Source organism: Erigeron canadensis, chromosome 3 (assembly GCF_010389155.1).
Source record: "Erigeron canadensis isolate Cc75 chromosome 3, C_canadensis_v1, whole genome shotgun sequence".
NCBI lineage: Eukaryota > Viridiplantae > Streptophyta > Magnoliopsida > Asterales > Asteraceae > Erigeron > Erigeron canadensis.
The window spans coordinates 197,386-222,287 of record NC_057763.1 but is presented as its reverse complement, the minus strand read 5'-3'; the positions used below and the strand labels follow the sequence as shown (position 1 = coordinate 222,287).

The following is a 24,902-nucleotide window of genomic DNA, read 5'->3' as shown; positions in this document are numbered from 1 at the left end:
CTTTGAATTTTATTATCTATTGTTGTTTATTGTTACCACAAGTTAACACCTATCAATTGTACCCAATCAACTAGAACAATGTACTCCTAAACTTAGATACCTCTAAATCATTCATACATTATCAACAAATCAATAGATTAGAGCACAAGAACTCAAAACATTAAGATCTCAACAAAACGTATAATAATCAACTTGAATTCAAAAGATTATGCAACCATTATTCATTGTGTCACTTCATCTCAGTGGATGATGAAGTATTTAGCTAGACATAATCATAAATAAATCACAAATAGCAAAAGAAAAAGTAAACATCTTGTACCAAAGTGTGAAAGACAATGAAAAGCTAAAGAAATCAATGTTGGAATGCCTTGAAACTCTCGAGCAACCCTTAGATCTTGAAGGACGAAAAAGCTGTTGAATATTGCCTCAAAGAACCCTAAAATCGACTGGAAGAGAAAGTATATCGAATGGTGAGGTTTTGGCTTTGTATTTATAGTGAAATCTCAAAGGGTTTTCCGCCGACCTAGCTTGCACGCCGCACACCACATCTGTGCGCCGCAGAGACTTAGTTTCCAAATCTGAAGCACCCCGATATGCGCCGCACAAAGGATCTATGCGCCGCATAAACTCATCCCAAAATTCTTCTTTGCCCGTTATGCGCCGCATGCCACTTTTATGCACTGCATACACACTTTAGCTCGATTTCTCCCAACTTTCTGACCAAAATTCCATAATTCCATGCGCCGCATAAAGCGTCAGATTCCACCAAACTTGAATTCTTCATTCGGTATTCACACGAACTCATCCAAGAACCATCCTTATGCATCTTTTAACCTTCCAAATGCCATTTCTAACCATTTTACCTGATTTAAGCCTGAAATCACTAACAATACCATCAAAGCATTGAATATATATGTAATTAACACAATATTAAGCTTAAAACAACTTAGAAACGATATGGAAATGCATATATAAATGGACATATCAAAAAACATGAGAACCTCTAAATTATAATTTGATTTTCATATGTTAATGTATTTGTGAACAAATTGGTTCACATATGAACAGATCATGTTATAATTAATATTATCTATGTTCATATGTGAACAGTTCTCACATAAACTTTACCCTATATATTATATATATATATATATATCTATACTTCTATATAAAGATTATGCACCCCTCTCAAATAAAAATAGTTACTCATATGTCACATACAAAATTACTAAATTGCCCTTTAATAAAAACCCACTATAGAAAGAGTTTTAGAAATTACCAACTTTGCCTTTAATGAATTAATTTACACCATAAACATTTATTTTAATACTTAACACTTTAAACTCTTATCTTCTAAAACTTTTCACTATCACAATTACATCAACCTACACCACTTGACACCGCCACCACTACCAACAGTACCATCACCGCCACCACTAGACCGTCTTCTACACCACCGCCGCCGCATTGCGCGGGTACCATGCTCGTATATATATGTAGCTATGGTTTTGTCCCTTTCATCTATTATTACTTCATGCATGTTATAAGAAACAGAGACAACTATTAATGATCATCGATCACTAAAATACACCCAGTCCATTCAAATCCAAGTGAGGAACAAATTGAATATATGATGCTTATATTCCAAACAAACACACCCAACAAGTCATACATGATATCAGCAAACATGTTTCCTTAATTTTAATACTGTCTTCAATTCAAATATATAATATGCGCGCGCTATTACTCGTACTATTTACTATATTGATAAACAACACAGTGGATACGTTGAAAATCTAATTACTTAAGCAAAGAAGAATTGTTGAATTGCGTGGAATTTCAAGATTTTGTGCATTGGAATGATACATACAATTAAAGACAATGCACATGAACCAAATCATAAGTTGCTGTTATTCTACTCCACATATATCTTCACTACATATTTAAGTCCTCTGCGCATGTTATGTCTAACACCAAGCTAGGTAGCAATTTTTGGATCCTAATGTGGTCCGTACCCTTTAGGATATTACATTGAAGATCGAGAACCGTGAGAACCACTAGTTTCTCTCCTTTTTCCTTGGTGTAGTTTTTTAAATTTTTAATTTTTGATTTCTTTTTTTGATTTTTATTTTCTTTTAACAAAAACCCATTCCATAAAAAAAAAATTAAAAAAAAATTTTTTTTATTAAAAAACATATGGGTTACATGTTGAAAACGTATGAATACGGTATAGGGAGCGTTGCCCTCATCCATTCTAAATGGATTGTCACCAGACGCATATGAAAATGATATGGATTTAATGGACTGTGATCCTGGCGGTTTGATACGGTACGAGTGTAAGGGCTAAGCCCTTAGAGATCTTTTTTAGTGGTTCTTACCATTATTTTGGTTCTCACTTGATCACTTCACTGTACCGACATAATTAACTTTGACGTCACTAAAGTAATTAAATGTAAATTGATCGAACACACACACACACAAATATATTTATATATATATATATATAAGAGACAATCAAATAAGAACAGTCTTAAAATAAGAATCAGGAGAACACTTAAAAACTACATTTTGATGCATTAAAAGTTCATAAAACTAACATAATTCATAACTAATTATCATTATTTAAGTTTTTAACAATACATTGATCCGTCAAAATCAAAAAAATCACGTTTTTTATTGGATGCTTCATTTTGAAGAATATGCATCCAAGATGGATGCACAAACAAAAAACGTAATTTTTTCGATTTTGACGGATCAATGTGTTGTTAAACATTTAAATAATGATAATTAGTTATGCATTACGTTAGTTTTATGAACTTTTAATGCATCGAAATGTAGTTTTTAAGTGTTCTCATTTTAATTTGTTTCTCATTTGATAGTCACCCATATATATATATATAATACATATAGGGGGATGGGAATATAAGGTTGTCGGGTATCTAAGTTTAGGTATGGAACACTCGCATTGTTTTTTTAATCCATAAATTCATGAGGGTCCATGCATTTATTCATTAAACAAGAAATAATAAAATATTAGTATGTGAGAGGTTCACATCTAAGCTTAAATGTCGGACAACCTTATATTCCCTTTTCTTATATATATATATATATATATATAAAGATTTAAGTTGATGATGTATGTTCCCAGCGGGTTCAGAACGATGATAATAAATATAGCACTACTAATAAAGGAACATGTATATTTGGTATACAGTACTAAAACCAAATTGATTTTGAAGCTAGCTTAGCTAGAATGAAAAGGCCGGATCAAAGAGTTTAAAAACCAAAAGGATTAAGTGGGGGCCGAGACAGAACATGCTCATTGTAAGCTGGCCAACCAAAGAAGACATGTATTGGATGAAAGTTATCATAAAGAAGCCACCCAAAAAGTATAATGTCCAATCCTCCTCTGCCTCTGTTTACATCACAACTCGGCAAAATTATTAGTTTCCTAACTTTGGTCCATAATTATCTCCATGTAAAAAGCCACGAACCTTTTCTTAATTTCCTGGTGAATTCGCCTGCCAATTAACTTCAACTTCCAATTAAGCCAACAAACCATTATTGGGGGAATGGGGGGGTTGAATTTGCCCCCATTTATTTATGTACTTTTGACAAGATCGATCGAATTCACTACTACTTGAGATATTATTGTATATATTGGCATGCATATAAACAGAATCATGGCATATATCATTAACCAAAAAGAACGTTCTGACTATATATATATATAATATATTCTGAACTCCGTTTGTGGTACCACAAAACCCAAAAACACAATAAGAGATACCAACAAATCAAACAAGACACAAAGATTTAGTAGCAGTATCTTTTTATGTATCTGCAGGCCGGCCACATCATATCTATCGATTAGACAGTACAAGTTAGTTGGATAAGGCTCCCCGTAGCTCAAGTCCCCACCACCTGGTCGCATAAACAGTTTAAACCCCAATTATACAACATATATATATATATATATATATATGATATCTTGGAAACAAATCACCATTTTACTTTAACGTAACATGTATATAGTTTAGGGCTGTCAATGGGTTTGGGTTCGGGTTGGCAGGTTCGGGTTGGCAGGTTGGTGGGTTGAAAAACTCCGACCCTAACTCAACCCACTAAAAGTTTCAGGTCAGAAATTTCAACCCTGACCCACAACCCGCCAACCCATGACCCAACCCATGTGACCTAAGAAGCAAATATATATAAATATAAAATGGAATAAATCAACCAATATAAAGCTTTATCATTGATGGTGTAAGCCGAAAACGAAGGGTACAAAAAAGAAAGAAATACGAGGGTATTGTTAATACTTGGCACAAAGTTAACAAACTTACCGTCTCATCCTACATCACTTTTCATCTCACAGAATTTCGAATCCTCCTTTCGTTTCATATTTGAAGTTACTTTAGGTTAGAAATATAAAAAAAAAAGAGAATAAGACGTATGAATTAGTGTAATCTGGAGTATGAACTATTATATATAATTCAATTATTTTAAAGATATTGGGTTGGCGGGTCGACCTGACAACCCAACAACCCAACCCGGACCCAACCCAGAAAAAATCAGGTTGGTGGGTTGGCAGGTTGGTTGGTCGAAAATACTCAACCCTAACCTGATTTTTTTCGGGTTGGGTTCGGGTTGGGTTTCGGGTTGGGTCGAAATTGACAGCCCTAATATAGTTGACCCACGCGTCATATTGCTATATCTATATCTATACTCCTTTATAAAACAAACTTTTCTTCCTCTTTAATTTTAAGAACATGAAATGACACATTTACCCTCAATCTTAATACATCCTTATTTATATATATAGATTGTGACTAAAATGCCCTTAAAAAAATTTCAAGATCTATCTCTCTCTCACGCAGAAACACATAACAAAACCCTAACTTAATATTCGTCCCCCCCCCCTTTTCATATCCCACGCAATTCATCACATCTCCGACCGCAACGAAATTACTTTTACGTTAATAACTACATCATCACCATCGTCGTTACCGCCGTTACATTACGCGGACACCAATCTGTATCAAGTATATAGGTTTCAAAAGAAAAATTACTCACGCTGACTTAGCTAATAAGTTATTAGAAATTTGACTCGTGTAGTCGTATACATTTTGCTTAACATAAAATAAATTTATGTATTCAACAATCAGGTGATCATAAACCGACATATTAACATCTTTTACTAATTTAGTAAAATCATAACATAGCAATAAAAAGACAACGTATAAAAATATCCGTTATAAGTTTAAAATGTCATATTAAAATAACTATAAAAATAACGTTAATTAAAGAAAAAATGTCACAAATGGTCCCTGTGATTTGTTATATTCGCATTTTACTCGCTGTATTTTTTTTATAGTTGCAACTGGTCCCTGTCTTTTTCGTTTTCGTTGCCAGAAGCCTCTGACACTAACTTCTCTTAAATTTGGCCGTTAAATCCCTCATGTGCATATCACGTGAGGGCATTTTGATCCATTTTGTAATTGCAGGGACTATTTGTGATAAAAAAAAAAAAAAACACTCTTCTTCTCCCTCTTCCTCCTTTTTTCTGGCTACCACACCACCACCACCACCAAAATCTGGCCAAACACACAACTCTAAATCCAGTTTTATATTTTCTCATTCTTTAAATCCAAATCCATACTCTAAATGTTCATAGTAAATAGGGGAACAGTGATCAACACCACCACTAATGCTATAACTATCAGTACCAAAAAGAGACACGGAGCTAGAATTTACGGCCTTAAAAATATTTAAAGAAATTGAATGATTGCCACTGATTAACAATATATATCTAATATCTAGAAATCCTTTTGAAAGTTCTTGAATTCAACCTTGAGAACAAACTGGTTTTCATTGAAGCATTTTATCGAACACCTGATTTGCAACTTTCTAGCATTGATTTTTCTATGAAATTGGACCTAATGATGTTGCCCAAATGCAATAATCAACCAAAAGAAGAAGTAGGTAGAGATATATCTTCATTTTCACTTCAAGTTTTTGGTAAATTTACCTTGTTCTTTGAGTATTTGAAGACTTGAAATATATATGGATTTTGATCACTAGCATCAACTTCATGATAGCGATGGCGGTTGTGGTGGTTTAGCGACGGTGGTGAGTGTTAATAGATATGAACCTCCTTATAGCATCAGCGGATGTAGATGGTTTAGCGGAAAGCAAGCCGAGTTTTGAGCTTGAGTCACTACCGAAAGCTTAACCATATGGCCAGGATTAATGACGTAAAACAAAGCACCATCGCGGCATCGCCGTCCTTATCTTCTCCGGTGTTGACCTGAAACTACCGTTGTGTTGGCCTTGATTCTTGAAGCTCACCGCCAACGTTTTTTTCTGATTACTTTGAAAGTTATGGGTGAACTTTCATGATTATGGGGGGATTTATGGAGATGGGTATTGATTTATTGATTGAATTTATGTATCGAGTGGATTTTAAAATTTGATTGAATATGAGTTTTGATTGAATTATGTTACTTCTCTAAGTTATGGAAGGTGAATTTGGATGTAAAGTGTCTATAATTCTTATATATATATATATATGTATATATTATTTATTTGTTTATTTATATACTTTATATATAAATACTTTATATATGTATATATATATAAGGTAGAGATCCTGGAAGAAGGTGTCTTAAGGAGAGAAGGGAGAGAAGGTCCTATTAACCAATCAGAACGCGACATATGTCAAAATGAAAAAAATGCGCGGTGGCATTTTGGTAAATAAATCAAACTTTTCTGAAGTGATCAACCTGGGTTCCGATCAGCTTGGGTCTGGGTCAGCTTGGGTTCTAATCAGCTTGGTTGGTCAGCTTGGTCAGCTTGGGTCTGGGTCATCTTGGTTGGTCAGCATAATCAGTTTGGTCAGCTTGGGTCTGGGTCAGGTTGTGTCAGGTTGGGGTCTGTTCAGGTTGGGTCAGCTTGACACAAATTACACATAATCTACACAAATGTAGATTATGGGTTTTGGGTCAGATTTGGTTCTGGGTTGGGTCAGCTTAGGGTCAGCTTGGGTTCTGATTAGCTTGGTTGGTCAGCATGATCAGTTGGGTCAGATTGGGGTCAGGGTCTGATTGGGGCAGGTTTGGTTAGTTTGGGGTTGGGTCAGGTTGGTTCGGCTTGGGGTTGGGTTGGGTCAGCTTGGGGTCTGGGTCAGGTTGGGTCAGCTTAGTTAGCTTGGGTTGGGTCAGGTTGACACAATCTACACAAATGTAGATTATGGATTTTGGGTCAGCTTGGGGCCAGGTTGGGTGAGCTTGGGGTTGGATTGGGTCAGCTTGGGGTCTGGGTCAGATTGGGTCAACTTGTTTAGCTTGGGTTGGGTCAGCTTAACACAATCTACACAAATGTAGATTAATCTACACAAATGTAGATAATGGGTTTTGGATCAGCTTAGGGTTGGGTTGGGTCAGCTTGGGGTCTGGGTCAGCTTGGTTAGCTTGGGTTGGGTCAGCTTAACACAAAACTACACATAATCTACACAAATGTAGATCCAAGCTGACCCAGAATCCAGGCTGACTAACCAAGCTGATCAGAACCCAAGTTGACCCAGAACCCAAACTGACCAACCAAGCTGATCATAACCCAAGCTGACCCAGACCCAGGCTGATCCAGAACCAGGTTGGCAAAAGTTTGATTTATTTACAAAAATGCTACTGCGTTTTTTTTTTAAATCCACATGTCACGTTTTGATTGGTTCATAAGACCTTCTCTCCTTAAGACACCTTCTTATTTGATCTCATATATATATATATATATATTGTCAACTAAAAATCCTTTTTATCACATATAGTCCTTATGGTTGTTAAAAGACTAAAATGTCCTCACATGATATGCACGTGAGGGGTTTAACGGCCAAATTTAACGGTAGTTAATATCAGGGGCTTCTGGCAACAAAAATGAAAAAGGCAGGAACCAGTTGCAACGAAAAAAAACACAAGAGAAAAATACGAATATGACAAACCATATGTACCATTTGTTACATTTTCTCTTAATTAAAAAAGTGTCACGGTGTCAAACAAATTATAAAACTACAACCACGATAAAATAATACTATCATCTTTATTTAGTGTTTCATATTAATTAATTAAATGATTAAGATAACCGTAAAAGAGATGTTAATTAAAAAATAATGTGCCTCAACAAACGATAATGAGAAAAGAATGATAAGATAACAACGAAAAATAAAAAGTACTCGTAGTGTGTAAAAATATACACTATTAAAGCGACCAAAAGTTACCATCTTTCTATTGTTTTTATTATACATTTTCATTTTTACATTACCGCGTCCTCCTCTACATCATTAACATGTATTTTAGTGCTTTCAAAATTTCATTTGGTTTCTAAAATTGGAAACCGCTCCCATTTTTTTAACGAATAAAATTTTCAAACAACAATATGCAAACCAATTTTTGAGAATAAAACTTTAGTAGGGAACCACGTGTGTTGGCTAACACTCCATTCTCAAGTTAAAAATAGATAGAAAATGAAGGAAAAGATTGGATAGTGGAAGAATGGAAAAAAAATAATATAGATAAAATGTATTTTCAAGTCTAAAAAGAATGAAAAGAAAAGAAAAAAGTATACTTTTACTAAAATGTCCTTATTATATAAAAGGAGATGCAGATTGCAGATCATTATAAACGATTTTGGCTTTTAAAAAAAGATCTATCAATCACGAATTCAGAGAAACAAGACTGGCCTAAAGCTTTCTTTCTATTTATCACCCCATAACAAATTTAAAACAACAAAAACAACTACAAAAACAAAAGAAATATTCAATTTCTTTAGGAAGATAGATCTGTGTGGCTGGATTATTGAAGATTTGAAGGGTTATGTTCAAGGGTAGAGTGGTAATTGTAAACAAAGGTTTTCTCTTTTTCTTCCAAATCAGGCCAATTTGGCCAGAAAATTTTAAGGCTTAAAACCCTTGAATTATCATGTCAATTCTTTTCCTTTCTTTCATCTAAAAAACTCAAGAATAAAAAAATAAAATAATATCCGATCATTCCTTTTCTTATCCTTTCTAAATTAAACTCAAGAATGCAGTGTAAAGTTTAAGGAAAGTGTTAATTAATTTATGTCTCAACTTCTACTTAGGTAGAAACCTAAATAACAGATTAAAAAGATTCTGACATTAGCATAAAATGAGAATCGAACTCCTGACTTGTGTTTTCAAAAGCCAAATTATTTGCCACTTATCCAAATCGGCCTTGTGAAAGCAAAACCTTTTTTTATCACTCCATCAGTCCATCGGCTAAAATGCAATTCCAAAGATTGAAAGAAAAATCGAAAATGAATGGATAAATGGGCCTTGTTTATTGGGCCAAATAGATCCGCAAGTCTTGGTTTCCCCAAATTCTTTTGGAAAAAGAATAAAAAAATTCCCAGGTATTTGATCGATTTCTAGGGCTTGTGACATGAAATTTGGATGATTATTATTATTATAGTATAACGCAGATAGTAATAATAATTTTGAAATAAAAGAAAGACAAGGGATGAAGAGGGTGGGGGTAGAGAAGGAAAGCATTCAAGTGATCGCGCAAAGCATCGGGGTATCGAATCTGTCGGCGGAGGTGTTGCCTGCTCTGGCTTCCGACATCGAGTACCGGGTGCGGGAGATCATGCAGGAGGCTATCAAATGTATGCATCACTCCAAGCGCACCTGTCTGACGTCACTCGACGTTGATACTGCCCTCCAACTCAGAAAAATGGAGGTTGCTTCTTTCTTTTCTTTTTTTTTTACCCTCTCTTCTAAATATATAATTATGTTTGACCATGTACTAATATGTAGAAGATACATGTATGTATTTGTGTTTGGTAGCCCATATATGTTGCGTCTTCCGCTAATTCTTCTTCGTTGCAATTCAAAAGAGCTCCCCAGAGTAAGGATTTGTTTTACATCCAAGATAAGGATGTCGATTTTAGGGAGGTACATTTCTTATTAATTCGTTACCGCCTTCCTTACCCGGCCTCTTCTAGTTGCTAGATTAGAATGAATGAGTGAAATCTTGATTGATAATGATCAGGTAATTAACGCCCCCCTTCCAAAACCGCCTCCTGATACCGCACTTGTCACTCACTGGCTTGCTATTGAAGGCGTTCAACCTGCCATTCCTCTTAATCCTCCCCTTGAAGGTACCCTCCTTTCACCTCTTTAATTTATTATTTACTATGCTTCTTCTTTTTATCAATGTTTTCTTCATTGTATCACCGTTTTGTGTGCTACTATTCGTTGTTAATGAATGTACGCTAGATGATACATGCCGCCTGTTGCTATATTTTCAACTAAAGTTCACCCAAGTGATACACGTGCCGTGCATTTCAATAACCATTTTTACATACAACTAAATCTACTCTCCCTTTTTTCCTTTCTAGTACTTGTATCCCCGTTTGATAATAAGAAACTTGATTCCAAAGATGATGGGGTTTCAATTGACCTTAAATCTCCTTCCAAACATGTGCTCTCAATAGAACTCCAGGTATTGTTCGTTATTTACATCATGTCCCACCTTAAATACACTAGTATATAACTCACTCCATTTTTGGTTTCTTGTGTAGCTTTACTTTGAAAAAGTTACGGACCTTACTGTAAGTCGTTCAAATTCGCCTATCTTCAACAAAGCATTGTTGAGTTTGGCGACTGATGCAGGGCTTCATCCTTTGCTGCCTTATTTTATATACTTTGTTGCTGAAGAGGTAATCAATCGCCATGCCATTATTGCTGAATGACTACTCCCTTGTATGGTTTCTAATTTGATTGCTTGTGCCTTGCAATGATTGTCAGGTCACTCGCAACCTAAGCAACTTTCATCTTTTGTTTGCTTTAATGCGCCTTGTACGGAGTCTTCTACAGAACCCATTTCTGCATATTGAACCTTATGTAAGTACGAATACGTGTATTACGTACGTCATGCCATTGATATTTGTCAGCACAAATTATAGTTCACAATTCATTTGATAAAGGAAAATCTGATGCTGACATGTAACATTTTCCAGTGCTATATTATAAGTTGCATTTAAGTGTTTGTCTGATGTATCTAATTGCTTCTTTTCCACAGCTGCACCAACTGATGCCATCTGTAATGACCTGTCTTGTTGCAAAAAGCCTGGGGAATAAGTTAACTGATAACCACTGGGAACTTAGAAACTTCACAGCTAACGTGGTGGCTTTAATATGTAGGAGGTATGTATGTATATATCCGGTTCTATCTGAAAGCACATGATTATATCTATGACAAAGATTAAGACATAGATTGTATGTCTTTATTGTTATATAGTGAATAACTTAAAAGCAAAGCTTCCAGCTAATAGATTGTATGTCTTTATTGTTATAAATTCATTTTTTATTTCTTGATTTATGGCAGGTTTGGATATGGGTTTCATAATCTTCAATTACGCGTGACTAGAACTCTTCTTCATGCTTTTATGGACCCAGCAAAAGCGTTTCCCCAGCATTATGGTGCTATAAAAGGGATTACTTCCCTTGGATCAAGTGTGGTAATTTCCTTTAGTGTTCCAATTCTACCACTTTATTGGTGACCACATCATATTTGTATCATTTTACTTCCTTATTGGATATTTAGTCATTCTTACATGTGAAGCATGTGCATTTTTCCATGCATGTTGGGAAAATTAAACTTCATAGTCAGGAACTCATTTTAATTGATGTTATTATAACATAAATTGAATTAGTTTTCTTGAAATTGATTTTACTAAGTTACTTCCGGAAAGCACTTCTTTTTAGTACAATTTATCTCTATGTACCATACTGTACACAATTTAATCTGTTTACGCCTCGTATTTATATCATAGGTTCGTCTCCTTTTGCTACCAAATCTCGATCCGTATCTACAATTTATAGAACCAGAAATGCACCCTGAGAAGCAAAAAAATGAGAGCAGAAGGCAGGAGGCTTGGAGAGTGCATGGTGCGTTAATGGTGAGATTTCTGCAACTTCAGCTTTGATTTACATATTCTGTACTTGTATCGATGGGATGTTGATGGAAATGAAGTTGAAATAAATTTGCAGTGTGCAGCTGGTTTATGTATTTACAGTCAACTTAAGATGATTCCCAATCTCTTGTCTCCGCCATCACATAGCATCTGGAAGAGGAATGGAAAATTTGGGACAGCAAATCCAAGTATGACTTATCTATAAAACCTTGTCATTTTTATCGTGATATGGCATCTTCGATTATCATGTATGGTCATACTGTTTGTTATTTTGATATATATCAAGACAAACGGAAGTTGGGAAGCATGAACAACATGATGGATCAGTCACTCAAAAAGGTAGCAACAGCCGACGGTTCACATTTAGTGAAGGTAGAGATGCAAGGACCCAGCAGTGGGTTTTCAATAACTCATGGTGGCACAGATGCAGGAATGCACCAATTACCCAGGTTTTTACCTAATGACCAAATGGCAGGGAGCAGTGGTAGGAGAGACAAGTTTGGTGGTGCAACTCACTCATCAGTGGCTGTGTCTCGAGCATGGAAAAAGGAAATAAATGCTGGACATTTGCTCCCCAAACTCTATGATCTTTTTGGTCAAGGCATGCTCCCATTTGTACCTTCGCCGGAATTGTGTAATTTACACCTATGAACCATGTAGACCGCTTATTGACATCCAAATAGAAATGTGTAATATTGATACTTTAATGGTAATTTTATCCAAAAAGGAATATGCAGGTTGTACCAAATTCTCCGGTTGTGGTTGGACAACATTTTGTTTCCCATTACCTTTCCAACTATTCCATAAGCGGCAATTAAGCATCACACTTTGGAAAAGGAAAATTAAACAAAATATTCCTTCATTTTCGTTGCCTTTCATTTAAATCCAAAAAAATAACTAGATAACATAGTATTAGGTTTATAGCATCTTCGCTTACAGCTCTCACAAGGAACATACAAAGATGAATTAAAATTACACAAATGCACTTGAATTGAGCGAGCAGTTTAATCAAGTGAACAGTTTCTTTATACGGCTAAAACTTCATCTTTTCATTTGCATTGGACTTGGTGTTAGGTTTCTAAAACAATTACTGAAAACTATTACACATTCAAGAAACCAATACTGAAAGAAGCAAAAGCAGAAATCCATGCAGATAGCAATTAAGAACGTGAAAACATAAGGGTTGAAGTTTCGTAAGATATGGTTTAGAAGAAGAGTTTCCTGGAACGAGATGGAGTAGGTGACGGCATGGTCAAAGACTTCGGAGAAATGGAAGGTTGTGTGATTTCTGGAGTTCTATCAACAAGTTTTGCTCCCTTGGGGTCTGACAGAAGAGATTTCTGAAAAGACTGCGCAAATCCCGTAGCAACAATAGTCACATGAATCTCCCCATTGTATCTTTCGTCCACAACTGCCCCGAATATAATATTTGCTGAAGGATCAGCCAAACTTGTTACCACCTGACAAAGAGCACATTCGGATACAAAGAACGGGTCAAAATGGGTTGAAAAAACCCAAAAGTCTATTATAGTATAAAAACCTTCTTAATATTTTGATTACTATTTTATGAATAATGTTTAATGCATAAATAGAAAAAAATGGTAAATTGGAAGGAATCCTCTCATCATCCCAAGAACCATATTGGTACACGCCAATCAATCTAAAACATAAATAAGAAAGTGTTTGTTTCAACCGGACCCACTCATCTTGCTACCGGCAATACATGTACATCACCTCTAGTGGACTTCCATTACCATGAAAACAATCAGAATCAACATGTGTATATCAACATACATGTTTGTTATTTAATATTTAGTTTGAGCGGAATAGATTAACAAGTATCATGTTAACTTTACTAGTTAATCTCCTAAAGATATAGTCAATTTTGAGTACCTGAGACACCCTATTGACTTCTTGCAGAGTTATGTCCTTCCCTCCAGTAATGTTATAAACGACGCCAGTAGCAGATTGGATAGATGATCCAATTAAAGGAGCAAGAGTTGCTTGTTCAGCTGCCTCTTCAGCCCGATTTTTGCTGGAAGAAACCCCAACACCAAGCATTGCAGTTCCCGAGTCCTTCATCACTGCTTTAACATCAGCAAAGTCCACATTCACTAGCCCAGGTATCTGCAAAGCAAAGCATGCCAATTGTCATAGCAAGAAAGCATGCAAATGAAGTGATAGAATATTGTTTATCCAAAGCACTCACTGTAATTATATCTGATATTCCTTGAACTCCTTGGCGGAGTACATCATCAGCTAGAAGAAACGCATCTTGAAGTGGTGTCTGTTCGTCAGCAATATCGAGTAGACGGTCATTTGGGATTACTATAAGTGTGTCAACATTCTTTTGCAGTTTCTCAATAGCCTCCAATGCCTGAAAAAGTTCGCAAAGATATAATCTTTTGTATCATATAAAAACCAAGCACAGTTTATACCATCTAATAATTAAATGCTATCATCTGATTTATAGTCATGAAGAAGGCAAACTAAAAAAAATATATATATATATGTAACCTCTTTATGTGGACATTTTATGTGTTTAAGATGGTATATAACCGCCTAAAGAAGCATACGTATCTGGTCACCTGCCTGCACTGATCTTTTGCGTCCTTCAAAGCTGAATGGGTAGGTAACAACACCAACTGTTAGATATCCTGCCTCCTTTGCTATCTGGGCTACTACTGGAGCAGCACCAGATCCTGTACCGCCACCCATACCTGCTGTTATAAACACAAGATCCGATCCTTTAAGAGCATTTCCGATTGCTTCCTTTGATTCCTCTGCAGCTTGTTCCCCTAAAAGCGGATTACCACCGGTACCTGCATGCCTCGCCAAATGTCAATCTCAACCAGCACTAAACAGGGAATGAGATGCTATCAGATGACAAAGAATCACACTAGCAGACCAAGTCCACGAGTCAGAAGCTCTCCAATTTGAATAGGGTTGTGTGCAACAGATTGCAGAAGCGCTTGAGAATCCGTATTGATGGCATAAAAGTCAACACCCTGATGTCGAAGAAATGCTCAGTAACACATACATAAATTATTAATATATGTATAACAAAGTATCTATAGCAGTTAATGTTTTTCGGGGCCTAAACACCTAGTAAATAGCACAACAAGTAAACATCCGAATTCCTTGAAAAATCCAGAGCGAAAGAAGAAAAACATACATTGGTATCTTTAAAGATATAGTCAAGGGTATGCCGTATAAACAAACTAATAAAATAACAAAATGGATAACAGAAAAGATGAAAGATAAACCAGAGAAATTATTACTTATCACTGATTATTAAATAGAAATAAAAAAGAAAGAGACCTGGAGGCCGCTACCAATCATGCGGTTAACGGCATTGTTGCCACCGCCACCAACACCGACAACCTTAATTTTTGCAGAATCCATTGACGAGGAACAACACACGGCAGAACGGCGCGGTGGGGCCCTCAGGGAAAGCGAACAGCCTGTGGAGACGGAAAGGTTGTGGGTGGTGCGTATCTGAAGCAGACTGGTTATAGTGTGTGTTGCCATTTGCGAGAGGAATTACTCTCTACTACTTTTATTATTATTATACACTATATACTAACAACAACTATATCTCTCAAACCGCAAATGCGAGTGAATAACGCCTCTCCTGTTAGTAGTATTCAGCAGCAAACCATGAATGAAATACACACCCAAACTTGCCTAAATCTTTAGGGCTTATTATTTGTTACTTTTTACTTTTATCATGGATAAAATGAAATAATCCTTCTAGAGTGTATTCTTGAGATTTTTTTGTTAAGGGGTAAGAAAAAAAAAATAGGAAATCTTTTATTTTTGCATTCTTGACTTTTCTTTATAAAAGAAAAGAAAAGGGGAAGAAAGAAAAAAATGACCCTTTTTTATCCAAAACTTTCCTGCTAATATTGGTCTGATTGTGAAGAAAAACTTTCTTTTCTTTCCCTATCCTATCTTCTCTTTTCTTTTCTTTTAAATTAAACTCAAGAATGCACTCTTATACGAATTTTTTTTTTTTTTAACTTACTTATGGATGAATATGTTACCAAGTGTTTTCTATATACATGTGAAGTTTCATTTGCAATGTTTAATATCAGCCTATCAAAGAATAAACACGAGAAACTTTGCCCACCAATGATATGAACATGCTTTCTATCTCCGATTTTACCTTTTTGAAAAGAATTTGTTTTATCTAATTTGTTTTTTTAATATTAGTATGAATATGGAATAATGTTTCTTTCTTTTAATGAGTTTGTTTATCTTCTATAGCTTACATTTTGTGTTCATATCTTAGATCAAGTCTACATCTCTCTCTTAATATTAGGGTTTCTCTCTCTACTCTCTCTCTCTCTACCCTCTGCTCTCTCCTTCCCCAACGGCTCTTTTTCCTGGATCCTTAGATCGGAGATTGAGCGTTTTTGAGATCGAGATCAGGGTTTTTGAGATTGAGAGTTTGAGATCGAAAATATTCCCTTCGGGTTAAAGGTCCCACTCCGGTGGATCTAACCATTTTTTTTTTTATCATTTTTGGGCCGAAGGTCCCTTCCACCTTGATGGATCTGGAAGCAGCCTCTCTACCTTTGAGTAGAGGTAAAGTCTATCTACATCGTATCTCCCCCATACCGGGCTTTGCCGGGATTAGGTACCGTTGCTGTTGCCACATCTTAGATCAAGTCAAAGTAAACTCTAACTCATTATCACGGAAAACAAAAGATTGATATAGAGTTGACTCTAAACAATACAATAACAAACTCTTTTCTTCTTAATATCATACCCACTATAATATCAAAAAAATTTGTTGAGCCATACACGGGTTGAATCTTACATACACATTATAATATATGGTTGAAGTCAAAATGAAATTTTTGCTGGTCTTATTGAAAATATGATCATTTTGATAAAACAATCGATGATAATACCCATTGTTTCCCTAACGTGGAACCAAAACACATCTACATGTGGTCTTAAGAAAAGGTTATGGGCTTGAAATTAAGTTTTAAGGGTAAGATTATAAATGACGTACAAATTGCATCTTATATCCTGCTTGCTTGTCCATTACGCAGCTTCATATTTCACCTTTGATCGAAATTAATATCACAAAATTTACATCCGCTGCGTATGGACCATTTCAAAAATTATGATCAGGTTGATATCAAAACACAAAAACGAGGCTTCAAAACTTCAGCCTCCTAGCCATCTGGGTAAACATCTAATTCCAAAAAGATGGACTCAAAAGCTTCACCAATGACAACTAAGCACTCTCTACTATCAACAATTCCTCAAATAGTAATATTTACAGATGACTTCATTGACACATTCGCTCATCAGGTCTACGACGACTTTTGGTGTGAAAAGGGCTGGTGTGGGCCAGGGCCATAACCAGAAGCGTCCATATGTGGCCCATGTACATGAAGCATCCACAAGTGGTTTAAATCATCCAGTCTAGGTGCATATCGTTGTATCACAGATGTGCTAGACCTGTTACATGATGATTGATCTGCAAGCGTATAATAAGCTGAATGCCCTGCCTCACAATGACCCCTGCCATTCACAAACCTTTGACGCATAGAAGAATCTAGTCTGTGGTTCGATCCCTCCCCAACATAAGCCTCCCTACCATAACCATGACACTCTACGATTTCCCTTTCATAACAAGGAATTCTGACAACATTCGGCCACATGTATAGTGCACCTATATAATGACCCCTGTTGGCAATGTTGTGATGAGAACAGGATCTACACGGCGCCTGGTTCTTCATAAGGTCAACACCCGAGTCTGGAGTCTCCGGATCTCGAGAGTGATAAGGGACAGGGGATGGAAGCTTCGAATCATGTCCCGTTGACATATCCGAGTTTCGAGTTTCATGAACTTGAGATTGATGAGAAGACGGGGATTTCTTCTCTGTATGCGGAAACTGAATATCCAAAAATGGGGTCTCACAAGATAGAGATTTATCATTATCACATTGCGAGCTTTCTTTCGGGCTTCTCATGAGAAGTGGATTATTTAAGTCATGGTTATCCACCAAGGCTTTCTTTTCATGAGCTTCTTGTAGTTTGGATACATGGCCATGCTGCTGAGCAACGGTTATATGCTTGCCAGTCCAATCTGGACGACTCCAAAGATATAATGCTGGCGGATTGTCATTCCATTGATCCATTTGCTTCTCATTCACTTCAACTGATCCAGGGAGATAAACAGACTGGAAAGAAAGAAAACAACAATTTAATTGAATAGGTCGCATATGCCGACAAAAACTAGAAATTGAAAGCAAAATGCACCTTCTCAGCTAGCAATTTTGCATCCTCCCAAACCAGATCATATGGAGTTCTTAAATCTTCGTCATCTAACCTGGTCAGAAAAGCATTCACATTGTTTATACATAAATAGATATTCAAAAAGAAAATGGTCAGAATGCGTGAATGTCTAGTGGAGACTCATTTATAGATAAAGGGTAAACCTGGGCTAAAACTTAGGGCTGATTGATTAGAAAGTATCAAAACTTGTCCCAAAAACCTATTCTGGCTTCTCAAAAAATTTTGGCTCATTTTTGGGGCAAAACTTGCCATTTTGCAATATTGTAGGACAAAGTAACCTACAAACAGGCACACACTGATGTATATCCAGTTGTTGCTTATTTTTTACACATTGAATCCACTATGAATCCCCGTGTACATATTAATGATATCAATTGAATTTCCCAAAAAGTCAAATCAATTAATTCCCCCGCGCCCTTACTTCATCTTTAAAAATATCGATTCCACTTTAAAATTGAAACATCCACAGAGATATACAACTCCCTTAAGATTAAAATATGAAGAAAGGGATACAAATCAACCTCTCTTAAAAAACAAACAAACCAGGCAGCCTTCAACTACACATCTCCGGTAAAAACTCCATTATCCCCGGTAACCCCCACGTCGTCACTTACCATTACCAAGACCAGGCCAGTCAGCCTTCACCTTCACGACACTGCCACGGGCCTTCGCCCAACACCATGATAACCAAAATAACTTCGGATGATTTTTGGGTTTTTTAATGGATAATTTTCAGTTTGTTGTTGTGCATGTGGTTCTTAAAGATATAAATTTTTTATTTTCTGGAGTGTCGATTAGGTTTGTCATTTGATTATGGTGACGGTGGAAAATGAAAAAGATTCATTCTATTAAATATTTTTTTTAAAAATAGATTGAAAAGATGAGTTTTACCGGTAACTTGTTGTAATGGTAACCAGGTACGCACAATAAGTGAAATTGGCAAGGTTTGCCCCACAAAAGAGCCTCTTTTTGTTGAGAACTCTAAATAGGATTTTCGAACAAGTTTGGATACTTTCTAAGCAATCATCCCTATTATTTTTCTCTAATGGGATCAAATAAGTACCTAATAGGCTTACTGGGTTAAATAAGTGAAAAACCTAAACGGAGAGAGAGAGAGAGAGAGAGAGCACAATACCTTTTAGTCCCTGGGGAAACAAATTGAATGATAAGCTTCGGCTTAATCAGAAGCGCTTGGTCTATAAAAAGGTTTAAAAGAGAGGCACTCTTTCTCAATGGAGGATTTAGTCCAATAATCTACATGATAATAAAATTGAAGTAAGGAACAAAAATAACAGAAAGCAATGGGTCCCAAAGTTGACTCATCACACGAGATATACTGTTGACTCACCAAGCGTGATCCACAAGGCAATTCCTTGGAAAGAGCGTTCATCCAATCCGTATTCTCAAAGTAAAACTCACTCTGAATTCATAAACAAATTAGAAAGCAGCCAAGCAAACATGAGAGATCAAACAAACCTAAAACAATTATTCCAACAGAAGCTACACCCCTTAAACTGAAGTTAGTAAGTATGCACCTCTGGGCAGGTAATGTCATAATTTTTATACGAGCATGACATCCCCATCTCATCAAGCTGCTTTTTCATGAGGCGGATGAAATCATTTGCTCCACAGAATAGATCAACTATCTGTAAATAAAAAGGATAGTGAGTCCTAGATTACAAACAGGAACATAGAAAAAGTGTAGCAAAATGGGGAATTGGAAAAAAATTAATCACCGTATCACCATCTTCGACATACCAACTAAGTCTTCCAATAATCTGCATTTTTAAAATCACAAAAATAGCAATAAAAACACAAAGAAGTTAAACTAGCAACTTATAAATTATAATTCCAGAAATTTATAAACACTGAGACTTCAGTGACAACCAAAAGCACGATGATAATGAGTTGCAACCAGACATATAAACACAATAATCACCTCTTCCAGCTTTTCAACTTTTGCAAAATGGCGACCAAAGAATGTATATCCCATCCCATGTAGCTTATCCTACATCACAACAATTCAAAAGAAACCATATTATGGATGTATATATGACCTTGAGCACTACTTCCATTACAAACAGCCTACTACAATAAAAATATGGCCTAAACAGAGCCTTTACCCAAGGTCAATATCACAGATTTACTCTCTTCTTAACAAATTTGCAACTGTGGAAATCCAATATAGTATCGTTTTACCTTATCTGGTGTAATTGAGGCAGCTTCTTTCATCAATGTCACTATCCTGCAATGTAGTATGCAGAACTATAAGAATTTCATGTTGCCAATAACACTAGGGTACAAAACCAAATAGAGGGAAAAGAATAGAAGTCCACCTCTCACATGAAGCGGATTTCAGGGTTTGCCCATCTTTTTCACCCCAAATGTCATCCTTCTTAGAAGATCGGTTATCATCCAGTTTAGGCCTCTCAACTTCCATTATAAGATTGTTTTTTGAAGATATATTGGAGTTATTGATTACCCTTTGTTTCTTCACGGGTTTTGACCCAGATGACACTGTCACCCTCTTTCTGGAACACTCTATGGGTCTAGTAGATGGACAAGATCTTTTAACTATTCTCTCATTAGATGTATAATCAGTATTCAGAACTTCCTCACTCAGAGCAACTTTCTTCTTGCTATGGCTAAAAATTTGGGGAAACTTCACGCTACTTACAGCAGTGCGAAGTTTAGGGTCTATCTCATGTTTTCTGACAAGTGCCACAGAATTAAGTTAGCTAAAATCTCTTATAACTTTCGCATGATCAAGGGATCGGTGACTTACAAACAATATATTAATGCGCGTGATTTAGGCAAAAGTCCATCCCATGCCCTAGCTACAACATCTTTCTTATCAAACAGAATTTTGCTGCAGAAAGGACAAAAGATCATATTTAATTTAATTTTAATAGAGCAGCTGTTTGAATAACAGATATATAAAGATGTAAAAATGACCTCGGCAAGCATCGTCTGTGGTACGACCTTGGACATCGTCTGCAAATAGCAAATTGCAAGCCTTTTATCTTCTCATTTTCTCCCTCTTTACACTTATGGCATTTGTGTGCAGGACATGTGAACGGCTCACCAGCAGCAATCTTTTTTTGAAGAATGTGTGCTCTGGTGTCACTTTTGTCCTCAAGCAACTGTGCAACACATTCTGGATGATAAAAATGGCCACAGGTTGTACAGCTACAGCAGAAAACCTACATATCAATATTCCTTAATTGTGTAAGTTAGTTTTAAGGATACCTTAATGGCAATGCAAATAATTAAAAATAAAAGTATCAGACGTCGGGATAATGTGCACCTCTGCCCCAGAAGATTTATTGGAAGACCCAAGGTTTCCGCAAACGAAGCACTGGTGTTGTTGATGAGAACAGTTCAAGCACAACCATGGTTCTCTTCCCTGCAAAGAAACACAATGGTGGTGCATTTAAGAAAAATCATGCCATATACTTGAAACCTTAAATATATCAACTGAAGAAATAAGATTAACAGAATCAACAGGTGGGTAAAAAGCATATAAGTCTTAAATGGAAAAAACACCTTTACTTCTTCAGCAGATAGACCAAGAGATTTGCAATTGGGGCCTGCAGATTCGAGAGTTGCGTGAAATGCCCTAAAACATTTCCCTTCACAACTGCATTACATGTCAATGTAAGTCTCAAAATGTCCACATGGATGTAAATGTAATCAAGAAGTAAGCTATTTTTATTAATTACCAGGTGAGATCACCACCATTATCACATAATGCACAAACGTTATCGTAACCGTCATCATCATCATCATCATCATTGTTCTCGTCATCAGACTCGCTGTCTTCAGTGTTTTGTGTGGTGAGTTCACCATACTCGTATTCATCATCATCCATACCGTCTGCATTCTGCAAAGCGTATAGTTTCCATAAAGTCAAGAAAATGTGCAATTGAAAGAAAGTTCAGAAGTCAGATTCTACCTGATCAAAAGTTCTCTTCTTTCTGGGACTCTCCTCCAGTAACGAAGCCAAAAACTGTTGCATTTAGTAACATTACAACACATAAGCAAAGGCCAACAACCCTCAATTTAGGATAATAATATAAATGCCGTCCACATGCAAAACGAACCTTGGATCTTCCTAACGTTATGTCCCTTTTGACAGCTTCCCCAATGAAATTAAGATGCTCTAGGAGATCTTTCTCTGAGGGCCTGATGTCATAGTAGCTAGAAAAAAGAAAAAACGGTTACAAAAAACTAATACAAAGGAGGACTAATTTCCGACTGCAATCCAAAAGAGGCATTGTATGTTACGTATACCTGAAAACTTTAGAGAGATGGTCCCATAGAGGTTTGGCAGATGCTTTGGGTTGTGTCTTGAAAAAATGAAGAGAATGCAGAGTGACAAGAATTGTGCGTATCTCAGACACGTAACTCTTGCGAGGTTTGAGAAGGTTGATCCAAGTGTTGTCTTTGGAGAGAACTGAAATCTGGGGTTTTTTTGGTTTGGAAAGATCAAAGGTCCATGCTTTGACTTGCTTATGTACCTTTTGAAGACCGTTATCGGTAGTGCCCCTTAGATAGATATGGAGGTTTTTGTTGTGATATAAAATGTCATAAGTACCCCATTTGACAGGTAATGGTGCAAAAGAAACGGGTTCATCATCTGCACCGTTAAAATAGTAATTGGATACGACGTTTCGAAGAGCTCCTTCGTCGCCGTCGAAATAAGCCATCTAATGTAATGTAATACGTCGGCGCCTAACAGGAAGAGGGGGTAAAAAGAAAACAGGGTATGTCGGTCACGCGTATTTAACAAAGACAAAATTAATTGCATGTGGCCGGCCGGAAAAGTAGATGAACAACATTAATGAATGAAGTAAATCATATATGTAAACTAGTACGAATATTAATAATAATATAAAAACTTAACAGGATCCAACATAATAATCATTAAGAAGAATAAAAAGAAGAAGGGAGGGTTTAGGGTTTATGCATGTTGTAAAAAATCATCGTCAGATAGACAGACAGACAGACAGACACTAATAAAGAACTAGAGTGAGTGAGTGAGTACAAAGAGAGCCATCGTCATAAAGAATCAAACAATATATTCAAGATTTCAACAAGAAGAAGAAGGGTGGCCGTACCTTGTTTTTATTTATTGCTATTGCTGCTGCTGCTGTCGTCGTCGTAAGTCGTAAACAAGTGGAGAGGAGAGGAGAGCAGAGGGTTTTTGTCTTTTGTCTAAAACCCCCTTTTTTTTCGCAAGCGAAAAGGCGGTCGTTCATTTAGATTTTTTCCTTTTAATAAATTTTTTTTATACAAGTAAATCATAGTTTGATAACAACTTAGACAGGAAAAAAAATGTATGTAGAAATAAAAACTAAAAACTGATTTAAAAAAAAGATTATAAAATTCTTTTCATAATTGTATCATTAAACTAATTGATTTCTATAATTATATAAATGTAAAAAGTATTTGAAATATTTACATATATATAACTTAGTTTTTATAATTAATGATCATATTTAAATTTATTAAATTAAAATTAAAATTAAAAAATATATCCTCTTTTCATACTAAAAGAGAACAAGCTTGTGGCATCACAAAGTTGCATTGTCAAGCATATAGGTCAGCCACATTGAAACTATAACATGGGTTGTGATGTTTTTAGTGTGTTTTATAAGCAGTGTTGTAAAACTCGGCCGACTTGCCCGGGAACTCAGGATCGGAATCGGAATCAAGGGTTAAACGGGTCGAGTTGGCTGGAATCGGGTCAAAACTCGGTCAACGACTTGGTCGCTTGTAAAACTCGGTCAAAAATCGGGTGGATCGTCAAGAATCGCCCGGATCAGGTCAAAACTCGGGTCAAATTTGGTCAAAGTTTTTTTCTTTTTGTTTTTTTTTTTTAAATTAAAAAATCCTAAATTGGTTTAAGTTTATGCTTCTAATGAATAAAGTTTGAACTTTGAAGAATTATATTTAAGTTTTTAAACAATTATGTTTTAAGGTTGAAGTTTATTCGATATAACTTTAAAAAATATAAATTTTCTATATAAGAACTTGATCCAGGTTCTCCCCGATTTCGATCCGAGTTTTTAAAAACTCCTGACTCTCCCACTCGTTGATCCGATCCCGAGTCACGAGTTTCCTAATCTTGTTTATAAGGTGTTAAGAGTGTGTGGGGGAGGTTATTTGGGCGGGGATAAGCCAAATTTTCAAATAATGGCTTTGGCGGAAATAGTGTTGCTAGGTGTCAAGGTGGCAGGGTGTTTGAAAGGGGGAAGAAAGGTTGTTTTTCACAACGAGTTTGGCGGGAGAAGGATGGCAAGGTGGCAGGCTGTTTGTATATGAGGGATATATGTATGTTTTATGTGTTGTGTATAGGTTGTGTGTATATAGCCTTTAATTCAAAAATTGTTAAATGAAAGTTGGATTATAATCAGAAACTAAATTGAATTATAATAAAACTCTTACATATGCTAAAAGGAAAAAGTAGCTAGAAATTTGCGTGGTAGTACAGATGTTTATATAAGTTTACACTCAAGCATTTAATTTTAATTGTGTTCCCCGTACCCCCTAGGCCCATGCTTTGTTTCTAATACAGATGATACATACATATATGT

At 36.0% G+C, this 24,902-nt stretch overlaps 3 protein-coding genes across 3 annotated transcripts; 1 reads left to right on the top strand and 2 right to left on the bottom strand.

Annotated features, from left to right (window-relative positions):
* Positions 1-9,275: 9,275 nt before the first annotated feature.
* On the top strand, positions 9,276-12,733 carry LOC122594223 (transcription initiation factor TFIID subunit 6-like). Its single transcript, XM_043766692.1, has 12 exons — positions 9,276-9,420; positions 9,517-9,746; positions 9,854-9,961; positions 10,059-10,167; positions 10,408-10,511; positions 10,591-10,728; positions 10,817-10,912; positions 11,091-11,215; positions 11,397-11,529; positions 11,845-11,970; positions 12,062-12,173; positions 12,272-12,733. The coding sequence occupies exons 2-12, from the start codon at positions 9,528-9,530 to the stop codon at positions 12,634-12,636; spliced, it is 1,635 nt and encodes a 544-aa protein (XP_043622627.1). The 5' UTR covers positions 9,276-9,420; positions 9,517-9,527; the 3' UTR covers positions 12,637-12,733.
* A 94-nt stretch (positions 12,734-12,827) lies between these two features.
* Positions 12,828-15,652, bottom strand: LOC122594224 (cell division protein FtsZ homolog 1, chloroplastic). Its single transcript, XM_043766693.1, has 6 exons — positions 15,307-15,652; positions 14,894-14,993; positions 14,578-14,807; positions 14,195-14,362; positions 13,879-14,112; positions 12,828-13,445 (listed from the first exon to the last, which is right to left on the bottom strand). The coding sequence occupies exons 1-6, from the start codon at positions 15,514-15,516 to the stop codon at positions 13,191-13,193; spliced, it is 1,197 nt and encodes a 398-aa protein (XP_043622628.1). The 5' UTR covers positions 15,517-15,652; the 3' UTR covers positions 12,828-13,190.
* Positions 15,653-17,053: 1,401 nt separating this feature from the next.
* On the bottom strand, positions 17,054-23,531 carry LOC122590627 (protein ENHANCED DOWNY MILDEW 2-like). Its single transcript, XM_043762809.1, has 18 exons — positions 23,424-23,531; positions 22,597-23,037; positions 22,407-22,503; positions 22,259-22,312; positions 22,026-22,186; positions 21,850-21,943; positions 21,611-21,709; positions 21,259-21,506; positions 21,089-21,172; positions 20,640-21,014; positions 20,503-20,548; positions 20,243-20,311; positions 20,040-20,081; positions 19,839-19,949; positions 19,652-19,723; positions 19,439-19,557; positions 18,268-18,337; positions 17,054-18,188 (listed from the first exon to the last, which is right to left on the bottom strand). Exons 2-18 carry the CDS (start codon positions 23,010-23,012, stop codon positions 17,316-17,318), a joined length of 3,030 nt encoding a protein of 1,009 aa, XP_043618744.1. The 5' UTR covers positions 23,013-23,037; positions 23,424-23,531; the 3' UTR covers positions 17,054-17,315.
* Positions 23,532-24,902: the final 1,371 nt, after the last annotated feature.

What these genes read in the sequence shown, in the direction of transcription:
- LOC122594223 (XM_043766692.1), top strand. Translation starts at nt 9,528, where the DNA reads ATGAAGAGGGTGGGGGTAGAGAAGGAAAGCATTCAAGTGATCGCGCAA. An exon ending in TCCAACTCAGAAAAATGGAG is followed by an intron (nt 9,747 to 9,853) that starts GTTGCTTCTTTC and finishes TGTGTTTGGTAG; the next exon opens with CCCATATATGTTGCGTCTTC. An exon ending in GAGTGCATGGTGCGTTAATG is followed by an intron (nt 11,971 to 12,061) that starts GTGAGATTTCTG and finishes ATAAATTTGCAG; the next exon opens with TGTGCAGCTGGTTTATGTAT.
- LOC122594224 (XM_043766693.1), bottom strand. Translation starts at nt 15,516, where the DNA reads ATGGCAACACACACTATAACCAGTCTGCTTCAGATACGCACCACCCAC. An exon ending in TGATTGGTAGCGGCCTCCAG is followed by an intron (nt 14,994 to 15,306) that starts GTCTCTTTCTTT and finishes CTTCGACATCAG; the next exon opens with GGTGTTGACTTTTATGCCAT. An exon ending in GCTTCTGACTCGTGGACTTG is followed by an intron (nt 14,808 to 14,893) that starts GTCTGCTAGTGT and finishes CGAGGCATGCAG; the next exon opens with GTACCGGTGGTAATCCGCTT.
- LOC122590627 (XM_043762809.1), bottom strand. Translation starts at nt 23,012, where the DNA reads ATGGCTTATTTCGACGGCGACGAAGGAGCTCTTCGAAACGTCGTATCC. An exon ending in ATGTCGAAGATGGTGATACG is followed by an intron (nt 19,950 to 20,039) that starts GTGATTAATTTT and finishes TTTTATTTACAG; the next exon opens with ATAGTTGATCTATTCTGTGG. An exon ending in TGCCTTGTGGATCACGCTTG is followed by an intron (nt 19,558 to 19,651) that starts GTGAGTCAACAG and finishes ATTATCATGTAG; the next exon opens with ATTATTGGACTAAATCCTCC.